Below are 22963 nucleotides of genomic sequence, written 5' to 3' on the forward strand. Positions count from 1 at the left end.
AACAGCTTCATACACAAAGGAATCTCTGAGGTCAGAAACACGCAGACAGGACCAAAGGTTGGGAACAATAAAATCAATACTCTTGGAGTTGTAAACTGCCAGTTCTGCTTCTAACTGTTCTGGTTTTTTGCTTGTCCAAGTTCTCAGTCATGATTTCATGACTTCAGTGACCAAGATCGTTTATAACTTTGTCCTCTGTGACTGTTTAACTGTAGAGATTGTAATGTGAAAAAATGCATGTAAAGTCCTTTTCACACCATGATAGTGGAGACTAGGTGCTGTGTAAAACACTAACCAGAACCATCTGTCTGTCCCCTTTCCTCGTGTTTCTCAATGACAAAGTTTTGTTCTGTGTGCTCTCTCTCAACAAAATGCCAGGAAGCTGACAGTACCATGTCTTACCATTTACACAGCAGGAACATCCACTCTACAGAGGGTGAAACACTTTAGAAAAATGGCACATCAGAAAGAACTCCCCAAAGGGCCTTCAGACTCTCTCAGAAGTTTCAGACCCTGCTCTTACCAGAGGAGTGCAGGAGAAATGATCCACATTCAAAGGGTCAACTTCCAGCTCCAGATCAATGCTGTCTGCATGTTTGGTGCTGCAGGGGAAACAAGAGAAGGAATGATGCTCTGTAGCCATGTCAGGATCATTGTCTAAGAACAGACTTATCCAAAGCACTGTACCACAGAGAAGAGGCCACACACATGAATTTACTACACACCCACAACACGTGTAGTTACTACAGACAGTGCCCCCACCACAGACACGAAGAGCATGATACATCCAGCAGCTGGACTTGCTCTCAAGAGACAGCTCCCATCAGATCAGGGCATGGAACAAGTTCAGGGGCTTGGCTCTTTGTACAAGACAACCAGAAACATGGAGTGAGCAGAGTTTATATACACCCCTGCCATGCCTGTGCTGACAGCCCAGAGTCCAAGGCTGGCTCTTACCGCCACTTGATGAGGGTCTGGATGAGAGTAGCATAGCCCTGGGCAGCAGCCAGATGGAGCAGGGTCATTCCTCGGAAAGTCTTTGAGTGGATCAAGTGTTTGGACTTCGCCCAGCACGCACGACTCATCATCTTCTCACACACCACCACCACACGGCTCTCAAAGCAGCTGCCCAGGGTCCCAGTCCCAGAAACGCACTGGAACACCACACACATCCCAGTTAACCACGGAGAGGAACAGGAATGTGCCCTCTGTTGATGGAGGGACAAAACTATCCTTCCTCCCCTCAAAAAGGAAAGAAGCCCAGAAGTTTCTCTCCTCAATTAGGTGAAAAAGACACCTCATAGGACCCGGGGACTTCACTCAAACTTAAGGATGGCCAATTGGACAGAAGCCAAAAAGTCCCACCTGAGCAATTTACTAGAAATAGAAGAGAACAAAGAAACTAATGGCTTTTGTGAGGTGTTTTACCAGGAGCAAGAACCTCTGGCACACAGCTCGGTTTTTCTCTGTTTGTTATTTTGCCTTTTATTGAACCTTTTTGTTTCCAACACTTCGACAGAAGCCATCCTGCTGATTTAATGCCTCCAAAAGTAGCTGAGCTATCTTAGGTGAGTAATAGACTTCCAAGAGCTTGAGACCTAACTTGAAGAAGCTACTATTACTGAGAGGAGCTGCAGCTTGCCCTGAACAGGCAGCTTCCCACTCCTACAAGTACTGAGACAGTAGTAAATGTGACCAAAAACCAGCTGCTGTTAGACACCCACAAACCAGACTTGTTACTCAAGACAAACTATAACCCTTCCCAAACCCCACCCCCCCAAAAAAAACCTCTGGTAAGAAAGCCCAAAGTTCTGTCTGGACCCAGAAGGGTTCATACCTGCACCTGTGTTCCACTGTTCCCATTCCCATTGCTCCCGCCTCCTACTCCTTGTTTGTGTTGCTGGGAGCCTGTCATCTCAGCCATTCTCCTCTCCATCTGCTCCAGTCGCTCCAGTATGGACATCCTGAACTGGTTATCTGGGTTGGAGAAAGCCAGAGTAAGGACATTTCCATGGAAAGGAAGCTCAGGTTTTGGCAGCCAACTACGGGAAGTCACAAAGAGATATTCTAGAAGTGATAGAGGAGATTTGTCCTGCTTGGAAATGCACACACACTTGCTCTTCATCCTAGCTCTTCAACTTCTTGCAGCAACCCTTTGACTGCAATTCCAGACAACATCCTTACAGAAAACAGACAGAAAAATGAAAAATGCAGGCAGAAGACAAATCCCTTTCCCTGTGAGTCCAGCTGTAGGCACACAATACAAGGGGTAATGCAAAGTCTTTCAAAACACAAACTCTAAGCAAATATACCCATTCACTGAGCATTTCAGTAAGATCACATCTGCCATTTTAGAGTCAACCCTTCTTTATAACAGTCCTGAATTCAGCTTGGCTTGCATCCTGGAATCAGGCAATAATGGTATCTGGAAGAAAAAGACTCTCTGCTTCTTTCTGTGCTTAGGAAAGGGAGCCTTTAACAGGGCACTTTCTCTTTCCCTGGCAGGCTCCCTTTCTTGGAAGACAGCTTCAGCCAAGTGCCAGAAACAGAACCACCAGAATTTGGTGTATGGGCACTGACAATCCACTAACACCACTCTGGAAAGCCATGCAACTCTGGAGCCCTCTGGTCCCTGCAGAAATCTGTGTTACTGATTTTCCCCTCCTTGCATTTTAACATAGCACTATCCTACAGCTACTAAGGCTTGAATGGTGGAGCAGAGAGGTTCAGACAGATGAACAGATCATTGCTGAACCTGATCCTGTAGAGATCAGCTGAGGCAATTCTGGATAGGGCCAGTCAGTGCAGAGGGAATGGCTGCAAATGCAGAGCTCCTTCTGCAGTTTCACACAGCTCATGTGAAGCTGGGCAGGACTGTTTTGTGCATAGGGAACATTTAATGAATCTTGCTATCATGCTAAGAGCACAGGTAGTAAACTGTAAGGGAGAGACAGCCCCCATACTGTTCATTTTCATGCACCCATAGAGATGGTGGTGCAGAACACTCACAGACCCAGCACCACTCCCAGCGACAGCACAAGGAGTATGTGCACCAAAATAGACACGCTGTGATGAAGTTTTAAACATGTCAGTCTTCTCCAGGAACACAGAGCCCTCCCTGGAAGGCTGTAGGAGTACTCATATGCTACACTGAGGCACAGCTCTCAGTAGAAGGTGTTGGAGAGATGTGGATCTCTGCTGAGCTGCACTAAGGACAATACTGCAGACCACTGGTATGAGACAGCTCGGCTCCACTGGCTGGAGACATCCCCTTCTCACCAAGAGGCTGCTGTGGTCTGACAGCAGGCAGGAGCTCCCCTCCCTTCTGGCCAGCTTCAGCATCCCCCTCTGGCTGCTCAAGAGCCAGGGACAAAGGACTGTGGCCAGCACCTCCCATCGAACTCATGTCAGAGGTGAGCTCACTAGTCCAGAAGATTTATTATTAGTGCCTCACTAATCCTTCGTTTGTCCTGTTAATTGCAAAGCCCCTGGGAAGGGACTGGCAGCTGTATCACCACACACTGATGGTACTGATGAGGTGTCAGGGCACTGTCCCTCAGCTGTGGTCAGCACACAGCAGCATCAGCAGCCCTGTTTGCCCAGCAGATCTTTGTTCCAGGAGTGCTGCAGTGTGCTGCAGTGCAGTCCACACCGCTGTCTCCTCCCTCCCCATTGCCAGGCAGAGCACGTCCACTGCAGAGACTGGCACAGACCTGGCCCTGCTGAGCCTCCCCTCCCTGTGCACACACAGCCCAGGCACCTGGAAAAGTGGCCACGCTTGCCCTGCAGGGAACAGGGCTCCACACAGGTAATGCCACTCTCCCTAGCTGGCTACCTGCATTTATTAGAGCTCAGAGCAGCAAGCCACACTGGGTATCACATCTGAGCCCTCAGCCTTGTACAGGCACATGCAGCATCTTTTTAAAAGAAGAAATTTGGCTTGAACTGGAGTAATAAACCAACAAGCTCAGGGCTGCAAGATTCTGGGATTTGCTCCTACTTATTTAGGGGTCCAGAGAGAATAATTCTGAACACCTGGACACATTAAGAGAAAACAATTCCAGTGAAACACAGAAGTACACACTACTATTTTCTCCCCATTTTTTTTTTCAATCTGAAGCCACTCTGGAACAGAAATGGATGGCCCTATGTTTGTGACTCTTCTCTCTGAGCTTTATGATCTGTAATGAGTGAAGCCTCCACCTTTCCTGATCCCAAAGATACTGAGAACTTCCTGTCAGTTTTTGCCAGAAGACTGAAGTTACCAAAGGTATACCTGTCACCCACCAATGTCCCCAGACACTAAACAAAACACTACAGCAAAGAAATGAAAGCAGGGAATTTTTCTTAGGAAACAGAATTCAAAACATCTGGTGCTCCCAGGTATTCCTATTCAGACACCTGACAGTGCTCCTGGAAATAATAAAGGCAGGACTAACTGGTTCTGAGCAGATCAGGAATTTTAGAAATATGCTGCTACTGGTAAAATGGGAAGTAGAAACAAACATTCTGGAGCACCAGCACAGCATGGCCAGAGCCCTCCCTGTGTCTAAAAGAGACCACCAGGATTTACCCAGATCAGGGTGTGCCCCAAATGAGAAAGCTCCAGGCAGCAAATGAGCAAAGTGGGGCAGCAGTGCAGGGAAGGTGCCCCCATGCTGCCCATTTCCCAGGGGACCAAAATCGGTGCCTAAGCAAGCCACAAATGATGACAATTCCAAAATTATTTCTGTATAGTGTTTTCATCACTCTGTAGTGTCAATTACACCAAGATGTCCCCTTTCAAAAAGGAACTCTGGTCATTTGAAGTGCATGCACTGCACTAGTCTACCAAAAAATAAACAAAACCCCCCAACAAACTAACAACAACAACAAAAAACCTACAACAACAAAAAAAACAACAAAAAAAACCCCAAACCAAAACACAAAAAAGAAAAAAAAAGGGGAGGGGGGGAAGCAGGGAGGGAAAATGCCTTCTCTCAATGTTTCTCCTGACCTCAGCAATGAGGCAAAATGCTCCCTTCCCACCCCAGCCCTGAACACACAGCAGATTAGCAGCATTTTGGACCATGTCCAGCTGTTCACACACTGCTGATGAGCCAACTGATGCACCTTGCAATGCCTGAGAGAAGGGCTACAACAACCACAGGGCTGAATGTTACTGCTAGCAGCACTCTGAGAAGTTCAAGACCTTTTATCCTTTGTTAGTTCTCATTTTTCTCTCTTCCTCACTTCAGGGGGGGTCTCTGCAGGGCCACCTGCTTAACAGGCATTGAAGTTACAGGAACAGTTTCCACATTCTTGTCTTTTACAGCCAGCAGAAGATCTCATGACAAACAAGTTTCTTGTAGTGCACTGAAGATGAGAGCTCAACAACATAAAGATCACTGTCCAAATAAGCTTTTCTCCTTCTTCCTTGTACAGGAAATCTAAACAGCCTGAGCCCAAGGAAATGTCTTGCACTGGAAGCACCCTCACTCTGTCCAAAGGCAACAAAGATGCACATGGATACAAACATATTCATATATTTAAGGTTTTGCCCAAAAAATCTGGTTTTGATGATAGAATTTAAAATCTTTTAGCAAGCTCAAAAGTTAGACATGCAAATTTGTGCAAATTATTGAGTTTTTCCACTACATATCAATCTAAGAAATGTTCTAATGTTCTTTAGGAAACTACAGAGAGTGCTTCTCAAGGTGTTCTTCAAGGCTTCCTCCACCAAAGGTGATGACAATAACCACATTTCTGTATCTACAAGAGCCAGAATAATTTCACAGAAAATATTCTGAATGCTGTGTCTTTCATGGAAATTATTATTCTTCAAATTCAACATTATCAATGTAATACCAAAATTACTTCTCACTATCTTTCCCCTAGCATAACAAGGAGAGGTGGTGGCAAGCTGAGGGGAGCTGAACTGTCCCAGCAGGGAGGGACAGGGAGGAGCTGCCTGGTCAGATTTTGACCAGTACTAAGCAATTGGTTTGAGTTTCATAATCATTTCCCTAAAACATGACCCATCTTTCAAGTGCAGAACAAGCTTCATTTCCATCTGCATTGTGAGAGAGCCTACTACTGATCACAGTAATGACAGCAGGTTATGCACTGAAGCCATCTAAAGATGCAGAACAATTCTGCTACAAAGCCTTTCAGGATACATGGTTGTTTACATCAGCTAGCATCTTACAGAGTTACAGCCTGTATCCTTGCACAGTTACACACAGACAGCCTGGATATTGTTTAACATTACCTTTTCTTTTTTTTTTTTTTTTTCAGGGTTGGTTTAAAGAGTGGTGTTTTCTTAACCCAGATTCCTTCACAATGAATTTAAAGCACATCTGTACCAACAGCTCAATAAGCCACCACAGCAGGCACAGAGAGTGGAAAATGCAGGGAGCAGAGGAGTTAGTTTAATCTCCAAGATTCTGGAAGCCACACCTCCATTTTCTCCCTCAGTGCTCTCCAATAAACACTGAATTTCCTCAGTAAGGATCTGAACAGATGCCAGCCGTTTACGTGACACAAGTTTTCACTGGAGGCTGCAGAAGCACGTGCCCTGTGCAGCCTGGTAACAGCTCCTGACTGCACAGACCCTGTCCTGACAGGGGGGCTAAAACACAGCACCTGCAAACCCTTCACCTACACCCCCACAACAGCCTCTGCACAGCCCTCCCCACTGCCTAACCCAAAGCCTCTTCCAACAGCAGGATTTCTGCTTTTGAGCTGTCCCCCACGGGCAGGCACAGCTCAGAGCACTGCCTCTGCCCACACTCTATTACAACAGGTAGTAAAGGCACACCTTCATCAAACATCAGTCCTGCATCTCCTCTGTGTGCTACCCAAAACACCACCACAGCCCAGGGCATGGAGCTAAGAGAACAGCAAGGCACAGCAGCAAGTGACAAGCCCTCCTCTGCTTAACAGGCTGATTTTAAGAAATGAGCACAGAGAGCTGCTTTTCTAATCTCTGCACACTGCTGTACCAGACAAGAACACATCCCCAAGGATCTTCAGTCCTTTTGCCAAGCAAGCTTCAAACAGCAAGAAACTGTTCTGTGCCACACATGACTTGGCTGTGCAGGCAGAACTATTACAGGGAAATACTGCTGAAAATACAGATGAAAAATTAATGGGCAGTTCTCAGTAGCAAGCAGTGTTAACAACACTTGCTCTTTTTTCACACTCTCCCCTGGACATCTGGATGTTTTTAACATGCTGCCCAACCAAACTGACAGACAGTATCTGGCTAAAAGAACTAAAGGATGAGGGTCCATGACCTCCTGCACATCCCACTGGGGCTGCATCTGCCCAGCATGTAATTATTGCCCCACAGAATTCTGAACACTGAGCTAACAGGGGTGTGCAAGATCTGCACGTTTCCAAGCACTGTGCTTAGATACTCTGGTGTGGATACTCTGAGGCTTTGGCTTCCCAGCCTGTGCTGTTCCTTTACCAGCAGTTTTTGTGTTAAATCATTCCCTGCATGAGCACACACAGACTGAACTGAACAAGTGTGACAGCTGAGCATGTAAAAAAAGCCATGCAGCATGAAGACGTTTTTCTGTTTTGCAGAGCAAGCCAGAATTCTCTCACCATATTCTCTCATACAGCACAAGCTGTGGGTGGGGATGGAAGCAGTCTAAGGCCACGTCACTCACAGTGCCACTGCTCTGTTTCTATTTTGCAAATCATCTGTCACTGGTCTGCAAAAGCTTGCTCAATTCCTCTGTGCAGTACAAATCCTGAACGTCTTTCATGTTGCAGTAACAATTTTATCATTTAATGCTGATTTCTGAGAACATTGTTGCAGAAACACCTATTTCTGAAATAAAACTGCAGTTACAACCTCAACACCTCTTATGAGAACCTCTCTTTAGCAGTAAGCTGTTACAGGTCACAGCCTCTACCAGCAAATGAAAGCATTTAAAATCAATATTCTAGGACAAATGCATATCTGTATTAATGAGGCAGGTCACTTTCAGGGCTTTTGATCAGTGAGAAATGCCACAATACTGAGGTATGGGATGAGGAAAACACTGTATTGTATGCTCTGAGCCTAAGCAGCAGCTGAAGAAACCCCATGCTCTCACCCAAGGAATGAACACTACTGGACATGAGCAGGAATGATGAAGTCATCCAGACCTGCACACACAGGTGCTGTCAGAGATTTTAAGCCATTAATGCACCTGCCAAGGCATGATTTCTTACTGTCAACACTTTCCTCATAGTTCTTCCTGTGCTGTAGGACTCTAGCTATTACTCCCATGCCATCTGGGCTCACTCTGTTCCTCACTGTAACCCCCAGAAGCCAATGCTCCCTCAAAACAGGGCACTCCTCAACTTTATCACGCCATTACTAGGAAGGAGAAGCAAGAGGGCTGCTCAGGCTGACTTCTTCCCCAAGTGGCAGTCTCTATACCAACAGCAATAAAGCACTTGCTGCCCTATTTTTCAGGCTTCTCTTCCCCAGGGCTTAGGGAGGGCAAGATCTTAATGCTATCCAGGAACAGCTGCTTCAGGAAACAAAGGAAAGTTTTAAACATGCCATGTCTACTTTATATATTTTAGAGTAGGGCACACTGCTAAAGACATCGCTTCTTGCACTGTTTTGTAATTTGTATAAAAACTTGGCTGCCTAAGGTCAGTCTCTGCATCTCAGGTCAGAAACTGACCTGACAGGTGCCAATACTATGAAAAATGTAACGGGATAATGCTCTTGGATATGTGCAACACAGCAGCCTGGGAGAATGTGCTGTGCTGCTGCTCACCTGCCCAGTGCTACTACCCAGGGCTCCTGGAGATTTCCTCCTCCTAGGGCTACAATGCTAAAGGACTACAGACAGGAAAAAAGCATCTCATGCCACACATGCAGTATCTGTGCTTATAGTGCTGTATATGATATTTATGTACACATATGGTAACAGTACTGACCCAAGTTTTCTCTCCTTAAATCTGCAAGCTCAAGAGTCAAAATACTCACTCTGAAATCACCAGACTGAAGAGCAGCATGCTATAAAACGGCCTCTATTTGCTGCAAAGTTAGATAAATAGGAACTGCTGCAAGCTACAAAACTGAAGCACTGGAACAGGTCAGCTTTGCTGGAAGCTTTCATCAAGTCTGACGTCAGTCATGTTTACCCCATCTAAACTGCGAGCAGTCCACACAGTCTCCTGAAGTCTTCTTCCTAGTCCCACTCTTTCTGGCAAAGCACGCTGCAAAACAAGTTTTCCAATACCGTGCTGCGGAGCAGGCGTGTGTTTCCAGCATCCCTAAGATCCCCAAGAAGGTCTGGGCTACCGACCTCCTTCTGTGCCGTACCAGCTCAGAACACGAGGCTGCGAGCTGGAGGCGCTCCGATGTAATGTGTCCTGCCGCACACGTGATGCTACAATTAAAGTGCTGTCACAACTCTGAGCCTGCATCGCAGCATCACTCGGGAGGGGCTGAGGACCAACACGGCAGGGCGAGTGCATGAAAACATCACCGCGTCCCACGGCTGGGGGCACAGCGAAGGGGGCACAGCGAGCAGCGAGGCGTGCAATCACCATGGAAGTGCAGCAGAGTGAGGCACGACACAGAAGCATGCAGATTTAAACCCAAACAAGCACTGCGCAACACTTTATCCTGCAATACTTACTGAAAGCAGTACTTTGTCACATGTGCGCATCCGCCTGCAACGGCTGGGGGTCCCGGACCCCTCTGCAGTCCCTCTACCTGCTTCCAGGTAAATAATGTGACAACACCTGGCACCAGAGGACTGACCTGGGAGTCTACAAGGCATCAGCGGAGGCTCCAGCCAGCATCTGGCGCAGACCCCGCAGCAGGGGCGGGCAGAGCAGGCTCCCCCCAGACCTGCTTGTCGTCTCTCGCATCCTCGCAGCCAACTGGAGCCCCGCCGTCCTGTCGCAGCGCCGGCGGGTCTCAGCGGTGCCACCCCCGCGCCCCGGCGGCCGCAGCGGACGGGCTAAGGCTGGCCGGGCTAGCGCTGGCCGGCATAGCCGGGGCTCGGGGCGGCCCGGCCGGCCGCGGCGGACAACGAGCCCGGGCGCCGTTCAGCGGCCGCGAGCATCGCGGCCCGAGCGCGGGGGCCAGGGTCGGCAGCGGGCTCCGGGGGGCAGGGGCCGGCATGCGGGGACGGGCGGGCCGCTCCTCGCCCCGGGACCGGCGCCGCCTGAGAGCCCGCGGCGGATCGCGGCCGGTCCGCGGCTGCCGCCCGCCCCCCGGCTCGCCCTGCGTCGTGACAAACACCCCGGAGCCGGCAGCCGGCGAAGGCAGCGGCGTCCGGGCGGAGGGTCAGGCAGCGGCTGGGAATCGGCGGCCGTCCCGGTCACCCCGGGCGCGCCCACGGAGCCATCGCCGCGCCCGATACGGTCTCACACCCCCGAGTCCCGGCCGGCCGGCCCCGGCTCCGAGGCGCCCGGGCACTCCGCAAGGGGAGAGCGCCCAGACCGCGCCGCAGGGCGCTCCGGCTGCCGGGCGGAGAGCAGTGGCGCTGGTCCCGCCGCCGCCCTCAGCCCACGCCGGGGCCCCGCGCCGCCCCCATGGCGGGACGCCGGCCGCGTCCGACGGGCTCCCCGCCCTGCGCTCAGCGCCGGCCCGGTGCGGCTGCGGGCGGGCGGCGGCTGCCGCCGCCTCCCATTGTCTGCGCGGCGCGGCCGGGCGGGCCCTGCCCCGCTCCCGCTCCCGCTCCGCCGCCGGGCCCGCCCCGCCCTGACGTCACCGGGCCCCATTGGCGGCCCCGCCGTGTTTACAGCGGCCCCGCACCGGGCACCGAGCGCCCGCCGCCCCCGGAGCGTGCCGCACACGAGCGAGTCAGTCCCGGGACGCGCCATCCCTGGGTCACCTTCCTGCTCGTACCAGAGTTCTCCTCATTTCGCTGCACACACAGTATTTGCGTTTATTGCTCTAATAAGGCAAAATCTGCGAAGCGGCAAAACCTGCTAATTTCGGAGACTGTGCGGTCCCACGATCCACAGGAATCACAAGTCCCCGGGCAGACTCCTCGGGGCAGCAGGGCACGTTCGCTCACTGAGAACAGACACGGCTTCCCAGAGGAATCTGATGCCTGACCATGAAGTCAGGCTGGCTCAGAAGAAAACACTCAGCATAGGAAATGAAATACTCCTTGCCTCAATTCAATCACATTATGATCAAAATGGAAAAGGACAGTCTGGTAAATGCAGTCAGAGCAGTAGAAGAAGACTGGCTTCCTGAAACAGTGTCCTTAATAATAGTGTGTGAAAGGAAAAAAACACTAAACACATCTCAGCAGGAATATAAACAGAACCGACAAAGGCTCCACATTACACAGGAGTCAGTACAGGGGAGGATGAATAGAAACTTAAGAAGTTTACTGGATAGCTCCTATCAAGTGACAAGGTATCTATGTCCTCTACCAATGCTCACATATCCCTGCAAGCTGCACCACAGCTTTTTAACATGGTACAAAACATTCATGCCTCTTCTTACAGAGAACCCAAACAGATCACCTTTTATGGTAACATCCAAGATGTAAACACCAGTCAGCTTTACTGGTGGAAAGAGGAGTGAAAAACTGTGAATACTGTTTATAACACAGACTTTTTTCCTATGGAAAGTCTCTTACTGCTGCAAAACATCCACTGATACTGAGCACATCTCTCCTACCTGACTCTGGTGTCCTGCATCTCATCACAGGCTAAGAAGGGCACCTGGTCCCACCAAACAGACACATGCTGTGGGTTTGGTGATAACACTACCACTGTACAGGAATCATGTACATGTACCTCTCATGGAATCATGTACCTCTCAAACTGTGGAATGCCACAGGTAGCACACACACACACACTGTTTTCTCACAGATGATTCCAGGCAGAAGAGAGAGTTTGGGTACCACTGGTATGGCCTCATCACCACCAAGCCCTTCCCCTCCCAGTCTTTTTATGTTCTCCAGCTGGGAAAGACAGCCAGATCATGCACTGAGAACCCAGCAGCAGCTGAAAGGCTGCCTGTCAGGTGCTCCTGCGTCAGTGCCATTTACACTCAGTGCCAGTCACACCCTTGTCCAACCCATACACACTTGACTCATCAGTACACACATGGCCTGCCCTATTTTTAGGTTCTGTCCTCTTTCCTGCAGATGCATAAGTGTATGACAACAGCACTCACAGCCATTTCCCCAGAATTTCTGATCACATCCCGTGCCAAGGAAACAGCATCTCTACAGACATTTTATGAAAGCAGCAAAGGCTTCTGCAGAGGGCAAACACAACGTGCTTTCCATTGGGAATCTGTATTGAAATGCCTTTATGATTCCTTAAGCAGCTGCCATGAGATCATCTCTGCCCTTCAGTTCAGCCTTCAGTTCATCAAGCCTCATTTGCTTTTTGTTTTTTTCTTAAAAGAACTTCTCTACAGTGAATGGGAAGTGAGATCAAATGGCTATAAAAGCACCAATGGCTTCTGAGAACTGAGTTTTACATGGAAAACAGAAAAGGCTGCCAAGTTTATCAGCAGAGATCAGGATCACATGAGAGTGTTTCCTTTATGAGAAAAAGGTTTGCTTTTAAAATAAAGAATACCACTATTCAAATTAACTAGAAAAAATGCAAGAACACCAGCAGCTGGTGTCAACTGTCCATTTGTAAAAGACCTAACTCACCCACGGTGTGAAATAAGGAAAACTCAGAATAAAACAAGCATCTCTATATAGTTCAGAAGAGGGTGTACAATCCTTCATGGCACAGCAGACTCTGATGAAGGAAGGAGCCCTTCAGAGGATAGCACAGAGCAGGCTGCCTTCAGACTCCTTCTCTGCCCATTCCTACACTTGGCTCAGTTCCTAGAAGCAGAAGCATGGTGGGAGATGGTCTCACAACCCTTCCCAGTCAATAGCAGGACTGTTCCCTGATCCCAAAGGCAAATACTTGGGCTGTGCTCAAAAAAAGTGATTTTTGTCTTAATGTAACTGAAAACATAGAGAGTGATTCATATATAGAGTGATTCAATATATTCACATATAGAGAGATTTTGACTTTATTTTAAAGAAATTTGTGGAAAGGAATTGTTTATCTAAACTTAGATGAGATGGAAATTGCTTGTTCTTTTTCTAGGGTATTCCTGGGGTATGGCTGTTAGCTCTATTCTCTCTGGCAGTGGTCATTCCAGCTGGAATCATGAGCTCTGTTTTAACAATGCAAAGGAACTCAGAGTGTTCCACTGAGTTAATTAAAAAGAATTTTAAAATTCTTGTCAATATTTTGTGACTACAAATATTCCTCGAAAATCTTCCCTCAAGACTACGTAACAGTCAGTAGGGCAAGGATTTTAAGCAGGGAAATGAAAGCAAACAGAGAAGTCAGGGATTTGTGTATTTATTCAATTGATAGAATCAAGTCACATTAGTTTTCACCTTGGCTAGCTAAGCTAACATTTGCTCTCTAGCAGTAAATGAGAAGATGTAGCTGGTCCTTTAAATAACAGTGTAATTTGCTCCCTTTGGAGCACTGTGCATCAAGGCAGAGGCTTCTGATAAATCATGGTTAGTATAATTATTCAGTCTTTTTCCCTGAAGGGCCTCTGCAATGCAGCGGTCCTCTTACTTTTTTTTTTCCCCTCCCTGTTAGCAATGCCCTAGTTTGTTCACTGCTGCAGTCCCCCTCCCTTCCACCATCACCACAGCATAACAACCTCTAATTGAGAGCTGGGCTGCTAACCAAGAGCACCCAGAGAAACTGCAGGGACACCAGAGACAGCACTCACAGCCACCTTCTCAGCTCCTCCCAGTTCAGCAGCACTGGGGGAACTGTCAAACAAGGGATTCAAAACCTACCCACTTGGCATGCCAACCCTGGAGAGACAGCTGGGTATCAATCACCATCACATGCTATCAGCTGCACTCCACAGGCAGCAGGAGATGAAAAGCACCTACAGACTCTTACAATCCTCTCAAGCCAAGCAAATTCGATTTTGTTGCTGAACATAAGGCTTAGTACACCTCCTCATTAAGAGCCAGTTCTGTTTCTGTTTGCAACCCTGCCTCTGCAGCCACATCACAAACTCTCTTCACTCTGCAATACCCACAGTGCTCTGTCTCCATGCTGCTCTTTGGAAGTGCTACCACCCCAACTTCTTTAGCACGTCTCTCTTGTGCCTTGCTATCTCCCCATTTTGTGCTTAAATAAACACACATTTTTCTAGACAAGCTCAAGTTTCAGAGTTCTCAGGAAAGGCAATTCCAGGGTAAATGCTTCTCTCCTAGAAACTGGGCAGTATGATCAGCTTTCTATTCAGACAAAAACCCCACCCCTTTCTCACCCTGTATAAAAGACAGTGACATTTTGTTCACACCAACAGAGCTAATAAGACTTTTCAATGAGAGGACTTTGATTGACATTGCCACAGCCACTCCTGCCAGGGCAAACTTGCACCTCTACATCCCTCCCCACCAGGAGCTGCTCTGTCATTCACAGTTCTACATTTGTTCTGCTTTCTTAAGGAATATCCCACTTTTCTTACCATCCAAGGACAGCCAGTCATGCTGGGAGGAAGGCAGGGTTGGCAGAGCTCTGGCTTTATATTCAAATACCACAGAATTGGAGATGATCTGATTGTTGAAGGCAACTTGCAAAGTCACAAGCCCAGTGTCATGAGCTAAAAGGAAAGTACAGGTTGTAAGACAGAGAACTCCCTGCAGAAACCCCCAGCTAGGAATCACCCCATGTGCTAAATATTGGACTGACAGCAGGTGAAGAGATGGGGTGCTGAATAGTATTTTTGTGACTAGACAATTCAAAAGTCCAAAATATCAGTTGGTATCTATTCAAACATGGAGCTTTTAAGTTTAAGAGTCATCTAATGGGTTATTCTGGCAAAAGGCAGAATCACATGTTTCTAAAGACTGAGCAGCCTCACTGCATTTCCAGTTGAAAGCTGGGGCTTAGCTATGAAACCAAGTTATTCCGCATCAACTTTGAAGTCATATATTGAGGGCCATCACTACTGAAAATCTGTGGGGAGGTTAGAAGTGTTCTCATGCTGTAAGTAGCAAAAGGCAAAATGAAGGCAAATCAAGTCAGCAGAGCAGTGAGTGCACCCCTGAGTAACAGCTACTCTTTAATCTGCTCTTTCAAAAGAAAAGGAATGCTTAGAATTATTTTAACTTACTTCCAATAATTATTTTAAAGCTAATTCAGAAATTCTAAATAGCATTTGTTGTGATCTGCTGTGATGTATCAAGATGCCAAATTGCTGTTCTCACACTAAACTGGTCAAAGAAAAAGGAAAATCTGCTCAATGCCAGTGCACTTTTGTACATGTATATGACATGATGAGGCTCCGAAAGCCCAGATGCAGCAGAGCCGTGCTCCTTACCTGGGCAGTAGCAGCGCAGTACCCCTGGCTGAATTAAAGATGCAGGCACTGAGATCTGATCAAACAGACAGCTGTAATTATTGCTGGCTTCCTGCCACGGGCCGGTAATCAGGACTTTTACTCCTCCCTGTGAGGAAAAAAGGGACAGACCCAAGCGTGACAGGAGAGGCCGGGGCGGGAAGAGCGCGGCCGGACGCGCCCGCAGCCCCTTCCCCGCGGCCGTGCTGCCCTCGGGCGGCCGCCGCCGGCAGCGACACGGCGGGGAACGGGCGCGACAGCTCGGGGGCACGGGGCCGCGCGGTGCCGCTCCCGTCCGGTGCCGCCCGAGCCCGGTGCTGCTCCAGCCCGGTTCTGCTCTCAGCCCGGTTCCGCTCTCAGCCCCGTGCCGCCCTAGCCCGGTGCCGCTCCCAGCCCGGTTCCGCTCTCTGCCCGGTGCCGCTCCCAGCCCGGCGCCGCTCTCTGCCCGGTGCCGCTCCCAGCCCGGTTCCGCTCTCTGCCCGGTGCCGCTCCCAGCCCGGTTCCGCTCTCTGCCCGGTGCCGCTCCCAGCCCGGTGCCGCTCCCAGCCCGGTTCCGCTCTCTGCCCGGTGCCGCTCCCAGCCCGGTGCCGCCCCATCCCGGTGCCGCCCCATCCCGGTGCCGCTCTCAGCCCGGTGCCGCCCCATCCCGGTGCTGCCCCTCCCGGTACCGGCCCGGGCCTGCCGAGCTCGCCCCGCCGGCAGCCGCCCGGCGAAGGCCGGGAATGTCCGGGCACAGCCCAATCACCCTCGAGGGGCCGCATCCCCCCGGGAACCGGGGGACCGCCCGGAGCAGTTATTGCACAGACACAACAGTGCTCCAAGGCGGGCCTAGGAAAACAAACACCCCCCACCACCTTTTTTTTTTTAAATTCAAAATAACCTTCTCTTCCCATTAGTGGCTCAAACAGTCTCTTTCCTCACACAGGTCTCTTTCCTCACATAGCAGCAAGGTCTGTGCTGCTGCCATCTTCAGCTTATGGGGCATGTCACTGATTTTGGGAGTCAGTGAGATGGAGGGAAATGCTGAACTAATCAAGGCTGTGCCTTAATGAGGCCTTGAATTATTCTCCTAGGAACATCAGTGACAAATGTAAGGAACAGCTCCAGTTTGCAAATATTACTGCTCTACTGGGCCTAGGTAGCACCATGAAGCCATCATGTGGGGAAGACTTGGCTTTCAATGAAACAATACCTTTCTGTTCAGATGATTCCTACCTGAAGAAAGGGCCCTGTCAAGATAATGAAGTGCTTAATTAAAAGTACACTCAGACATGCAAGCGGCCTTGGATGCTCTGACTTGGGAGAGAGATATTTTAAAAGCCTTTTCAAAGCTTTAACAAAACAATTCCCTTATTTACCAAAAGCAGTAAACACAAGTGAGAAAAAGCCCTGGACTCACCTCAGGGTAAGACCATTCTGGTGAATAATCTGTCACCATGAACAAGCGCCCGCTCTGCTGCAGCAGCCCCAAAGTGCCTTGTGCCGCAGCCGCCGAGACCACCTCGGCCACGTGCATGTATGCCATGGTGCTGGCTCCGTTCTCCGTGCTGCTCAGCTGCATGTTGGCTTGCTGAGGGCTGCAGCAAGGAATGCACATCTCGGCCTGGTTGTACGTCGCTCTGTTACTGTCTTCAGGCTGAGACAGTCCAGCACTGTCACCTGACACCAGCTGGTGTCCGTACAGAGCATTGCTCCCACCTTCTACCGATATGAAATCGTTAATTAGATCAGAAAACTGGTTGCTGAAGGAGATGTCAAAGTGGTCTAAGTTAAGCTCCATGTTGGAGGAGTTATTTAAGCTAGGATGGGCCACAGGATAGAGTCCTTGTACCATGTTTCCTTGGAGAATAGGGAGGTTGTTTCCATTCCTGATACCCCCGTTGGCCTCAGGCTGCAAGTAGTGTTCTGTGTTGCAGGCTTGAAGATCCCCTGATTTAAGTAGATTTTCATTTCCTTCTGCCTGCTGGGAGGTCTCCATGGGAACTTCAGCTTCTGCAGTCATAGCCTGGAAGTTTGCTTGGAACTGCATGAGCTGGAGAGAAGAGGTGGACTCTATTCTGGTTTCCACTGTGCCGTTACAGTTGGACGTGGTTTGGGACGAGGACTCTGTTTTCACATTGGAGATTCCTAACGTGTTCACAAATGAGCTACCTGTGTCATTCAAATTGTTGTGAGTGTTTTGTTCAAGGGGAAGAGGTTTGCTGGCATCCTGCAGAAAGAAGCTGGGGGAAGGGGTCTGATGGACGTGAGGGCTCTGGACGGTCTGATTGAAGCTGGAAGAATAGTCCTTGTTGGAGTCAATGGCACTGAAGTCCATCTGCTCCAGGGTGGTACTTGGGCTCAGACCTCCTCCAGATGGAAGTAAACCTGAACCAGTACTGAGTGTGAGAGTGTTAGATGCAGAAGTGGAGGAAAATGCTTCTTTGGACATCTGTTGTTCGAAAGATGTGTCCTCAGTTTTAATTTCTTTTGTGAGGGTTGTATTGAAGTTGAAGCTACGTTCTGTTGTGGGTGACTGCCTTATGTTGGTATTGATGCTGTCACTTTTCATACCTCCTCCACCATAAGTCTGCCCTTGCTTGGGATTGTTAAGAAAACAGTCTGGGTCAAAATTCATGGTGGTTTCTGGAATTTTCCTATTTCCTTCTAAAGTTGTGGAGAGCACAAGTTCCTCAGAGACAGTGCTGGGTAGCATCGATAAGCTCTCTGAACTGCCAGTTGTTGGAAAAGCAAACTTGTGTCCATCTGAACTCACAGCAAGTACCAGTCCTTGTGCAGCTGCATCTGAGGACAGAAGGTGCTGATTTGGGCCAGATGTGGGTGACATCGTGTACACAGCTTCACTGGTGACTTCTGACATAAATACGGTGGCACTTTGTGACAAACTTCCCATAACTGAAGCTACAGCCATACTGGACACACCAGTGACAGCTGGGCTATCTGCCATATCTGGGTCGCTGTTTAACCCACTGCTGATGGACACAGGAGAATTCTGGGTTGTGTCAGGGACCTCCACCTGGTTGGTGGAAGAAACCTCAGTGCTGTTTTGATGGAGCAACACTGGTTTTGCCACTTTGCCGTTCCTCTTCTCTCGGCTGGAGGCCTTGCCATGGCTGTGCTCGTTCTTGCCTTCAGAGACATCGTTATTTTGTACCTCTGAATGAGTGCTGTACCCACCTGTCCTTGGTTCAACCTTTGGTGATATGATGCGGTGTTTGGCACTGTTACACTTGTGATGCACACTGCTTCCTGCCCCTGTGCCAGAAAACAACAGGAGATTTGCTGTTCAGTAAATACAAAATCAGGACAATGCTAGTTGTGTATCTCGTGCCTGTAGCAAGGGACAGCTGTGCTTGTGCATACATGTGCACACAGAGCACACAGTCAGCACTGGAGCTGCTGAAGAATGTTCAAGCAAGGCCACAAGAAAATCCTCCATGAATTAAACCAGCCAGCACCTTAAAAGGTCTGTAAAAGGCCTGTAAAAGTAACTTCACCTGCATTCCTGAGAGCTTGTAATCAAGCAGGATGAAGCAAAAAATTCTGTCTGCAAAGGCACCTTAGTGCCACAAACTCTGGTGCTGGGACTGCTTTTGCTGTTTAAAGAACAGCAGCCCATGAATTTTTGATGTTTCTTTTCTTAATTGATTCATTTTCCCTAGAATGAGGTAAGAACATTAATTACAGAACTGTGGAATGACTGAAGGGGGAAGAAGCCTCCTCTCACTATAGCTCATGGCTACAATTATACATGCCATCTTCTGGGCAACATTAAACATCTTTGTAGCCACCACAATTTGCTGAATCTTTTGTAGCTTGCCCTTGAAGAGGAACATCTCTATTATGTGTTCAAGATTTGAATGAGGTCACTTAAAGTAGTTCAAGACAGTGCTTTTGAGACTAAATACAATATTAAATCTCTCTATTCTCCTAGGTATAGAAATGAACAAGAACAAGGGAAAGACTTTCATGCTGCTGTATTTGTGAATGACAGTAAGGGATTGGGAATGTGTGTGTCAATGTGCAAGCCAGTTACAAAACAAAGCAGTACTGTTGTGTTAAAAAGCACTGAGCAGACTTAGCACAAGACAAAACATCAAAGGGAAGAATAAAAGGATTCATGTTCAGATTTGGAGGCCTGGATCAAATGCTGAGCCTTAAGGGGTGAATTTTAATCCAAACTCAGGTATTTCAGAGGTCATCATTCTTATTTAAGCCTTGATTGTATAATGCAACTGCTCAAGAAAAGAAGAAAAAAATAACCCTTTGAAGCACTGACAACTTTCCTTTATAAGCTTTGCTAAAGACTAGTTAATGTGTCATATACTTTCTTTGACCAAAGTGCTAGAAAGGAGCAGCTATATAGCAGATGAGTTGGAAAGTGAATCACTTAGCTTTCCACTGTCTGAGGGAAATGCTAACACTAAGGATGGTGTTTCTTGCTGCTGTAGGTCATCTCCTTTAACAAAGAGATCTGTATTTTCATGATACCTAAATAAGACCTGTCTTATCTCAGTGATACCTTGCAGTTACCACCTGAGCACTTCTCCAAAAAAATGAGCTGCAGGGAAAGGAATTCAGAGGGTGAAGCTGGAAAAACATGAGATTTTGAGGGTTTGCTAACAGAATTTGCACATGTAGAAGAGAATGTACCTTTTTGAGCAGCTCATGTATGGAGTGCATTTATTAGAAAGCACTGACATTTTCCCCAGAAGTTCCAGCTGCATCTTTTTATGCTCCAGACTTCTGTCAACCCTCGAGTTCACTGTGTCCCAGTGTTTCATGAGACAGCATTTTTATCACCTCAGCACTAAAAACCTTGCTCCCAGCCTGGATGAAGCTGAGTCACTGTGTGCCCTCCTGAGGTACTCACCCAAGGTACCAGTGCAGAGACAGTTGTGTGTTCGAGGCTGGGGCTTGGTCTGGTGGCTGTCGAGGATCTGCTGCACGAGCTGCTCCACTGAGAACCCTGAACTGCTGTTGCCATTGCTGCATGTCCACTTGATGCCATGAACTGCAAAGAGAACAGTAAAATTTCCCATCAGAAACTGCAAAATCATGCCAAAACCATCAAAAGCCACTCCAAATTACCAGCAGAAATCCATTCCTGCTGCTTTCTGTCAGAACTGAAAGGAGACCTATAAAAAGCAACAGTAATGGATACTGGCTTACTATGCTCTGCTCCTTGGTATCAACAGGCTTCCAAAGGCAATTCCTGAATTAGGAATATATAGAGGAAAAACTCCTCAGCAGAGTATCTGGCTCTATGTCAGTCTGCTGCTAACAGGGACTCTGCACCTGCAACGACTCTCTGTAGTGCCAGCAACCTTCACTGAAAACCCAAAACCAACAAAAGACTTGGTTCCATTGAAGTAAAGCAGTATAATTCCTAGGAGCTTTTTGGAATATTTTTCTGTCTAATATGAAAACAAAATCAGCCTTATAGTAAAACCAGCAGCCAAAAATACACCAGAGTAACAGCAAATGCAAACCTTCTGCCAGGTCGTCATTGTCAGATCCCGGGTGGCAGCAGTGAAGGCTGACTCATTTTTTGGGAGTGACTAACAGACACTGTGTGAGCTCCTCCTCAGACTTGGACGACCTTTTAGTAATTTGGGAGAATGGACAGGTGGGTGATGTTACAGAACAGGTTGCAAACTGAAGCTCTTTCCTTGGGAACTCTCTGGGCCTGTTAGCTATTTAAGTAAGAATGCTAGACTGCATACAGATACATGACTTGAATAAAGATTCTCTCTCAGAATATTTTAGTTGCAGAATTTCCTATAATAGTGATATTTGCAACCTGACTCACAACGGAAATGGCACTTATAAAATATTTTATCCATAATAACCGACTCAAAGCATCTTCTGTCTCTTTTAATGTCTCTCTGAGCAATCTATATATGCATATTATTTATTTATCCTTTAAATGCACCACAGCTCATGTGCAGATTTTGGAAAGTGCTGATAAGTGACAACATAATTTCCAAGGTGTCTTCATGTCTGGCAGCTTCTTTCAGGAGAGTCTTTGCCATAGTCTGTCAAGGCACGTTCCTTGCATGTTGTGTTCTAAAATCCTTAAACCAGAATCCACAAAATCAAAGCTGAAAGTCCCATGGACTTAGGCTTTGTAGTAAAGCCACAGATCTCTGTGTGGTGAAGGTCCCTGATGTGAAGGGGGGAAATCCTGGCAGCAGGTTGGGCTGATGCTCCTGTACAGCCACAGGCTGGGGCACAAGCCAAAAGCAGCACTGTGCAAGGAGATCAGAAGCAAATGAAGGGATGTTAGTGACATCTAATGACTGTGGTCACAGGGGCAGCATATCCTGTGAACAGTCTTCTGTTCTCCTCTCTGATGCTGCACACTGAGTGTGTCACACACAGCTGGTGGAACAGAGCTCCTGGATCTGCTCTGTGAAGCAGTTTTATTGCTTTTTTGTTACCTGTTGCTGTATTGCCTCCTCACCCACTAATGTAATTTTGCCTAACAGCATCTCATCTTGGTCTAGTTTTACACTGCAGAATTCACATTGCTATTGGCCAGGCTGGATAACCTGCAGAAATACTGTAAATCAGGTTTACAAGTATTCTTCCCCATATCACTATTTAAAGTGCTGCAGATAGTTTTGTAATAAGTCCCTCTATGTTTGTTTGATGACCACATTTATTGTTATTGTACCCAACAGATTTTGCTTCCTAGTATATTCACAGTTTTGGATTTCCTCTTAACACTCAGTCTCTGTTATGACATCTAAGTTAGACATGCTTGCCACTTCACTACCTCTGCTCACATTCATTTTATTATTTGAGATACATGGTTCTGTCACCAGTGATATTATGTCTAATAAGTGATGTCCAAATAGCAATTTTACAAAAAAGTACATTGTCAGTGAGATCAGAATGCAGTCAAGTATTTTGGATGCTTTCAGCTGTACAACACAAAGTTACTGAGCTGCAATTATTATTGGGAAACTTTGCATTAGGTAATTTCTGGTTACTTCAGAAATGTTTTGCTAAAGAAGTGAGTTGGTGTCCGTGTTGGTGGGTACAGAAAGTCTGTTTTACAGCAGGATGGCAGCACTGCTCCCCACTGTTGCTAAATCCTGGGATGAGCAGAGCATCAAGGGGGCAACTTTGGGAAGTGAATCATGGCTCAGGGTTTGTGTATTCATGATGATGGTTCTTAAGTCTGAATCAAGCTGTGAGCTAGGAGCTAAGGCATAATGGACAGCTTTAGAGCTGGGTACTTAGAGAACCATGCCTATTATTTTCAGGTCCTTCCAGCATAGCAAAGTCTCATTGAGGATCAATTGCTGCTGAGGAAAGGTCCTTCCCTAGCCTTGCTCCAGCTGATCCTAAAGGGCTCTGGCTCCAGCTTCTGTCCACGTGGTGCCACTTTTTTTTTGGTACTTATGTTCCCCATATGCTATGAAGGTTATAAAATAAAAAGCCAGTGAAGGGTGACAGATTGCAAAAAAAGAATGTCTGGATGCTTAATGCAAATTATCCACTATCTTGGCACATCCAATATGCAGATTTTCTTCCTCCCTCTTTTAAAGAAAGACTCCTGTGCCTGGTGAATTGTTAGTACTG

General features: G+C 47.7%; 1 protein-coding gene across 1 annotated transcript in view; it reads right to left on the minus strand.

The window, feature by feature from the left end:
* The window catches only part of CAMTA1 (calmodulin binding transcription activator 1), a 225276-nt gene that overhangs the window by 25544 nt on the left and 176769 nt on the right, over window positions 1-22963 (minus strand). The window contains exons 7-13 of the mRNA XM_084220356.1: window positions 20244-20384; window positions 16770-18625; window positions 15353-15479; window positions 14498-14632; window positions 1838-1977; window positions 958-1154; window positions 524-602 (exon numbers count right to left, since the gene is read on the minus strand). Of these exons, the coding sequence (XP_084076482.1) occupies window positions 524-602; window positions 958-1154; window positions 1838-1977; window positions 14498-14632; window positions 15353-15479; window positions 16770-18625; window positions 20244-20384 (2675 nt within the window). The remainder of the gene's footprint in view (window positions 1-523; window positions 603-957; window positions 1155-1837; window positions 1978-14497; window positions 14633-15352; window positions 15480-16769; window positions 18626-20243; window positions 20385-22963) is intronic.

This window comes from Fringilla coelebs (assembly GCF_963513975.1).
Source record: "Fringilla coelebs genome assembly, chromosome: 22".
Lineage (NCBI taxonomy): Eukaryota > Metazoa > Chordata > Aves > Passeriformes > Fringillidae > Fringilla > Fringilla coelebs.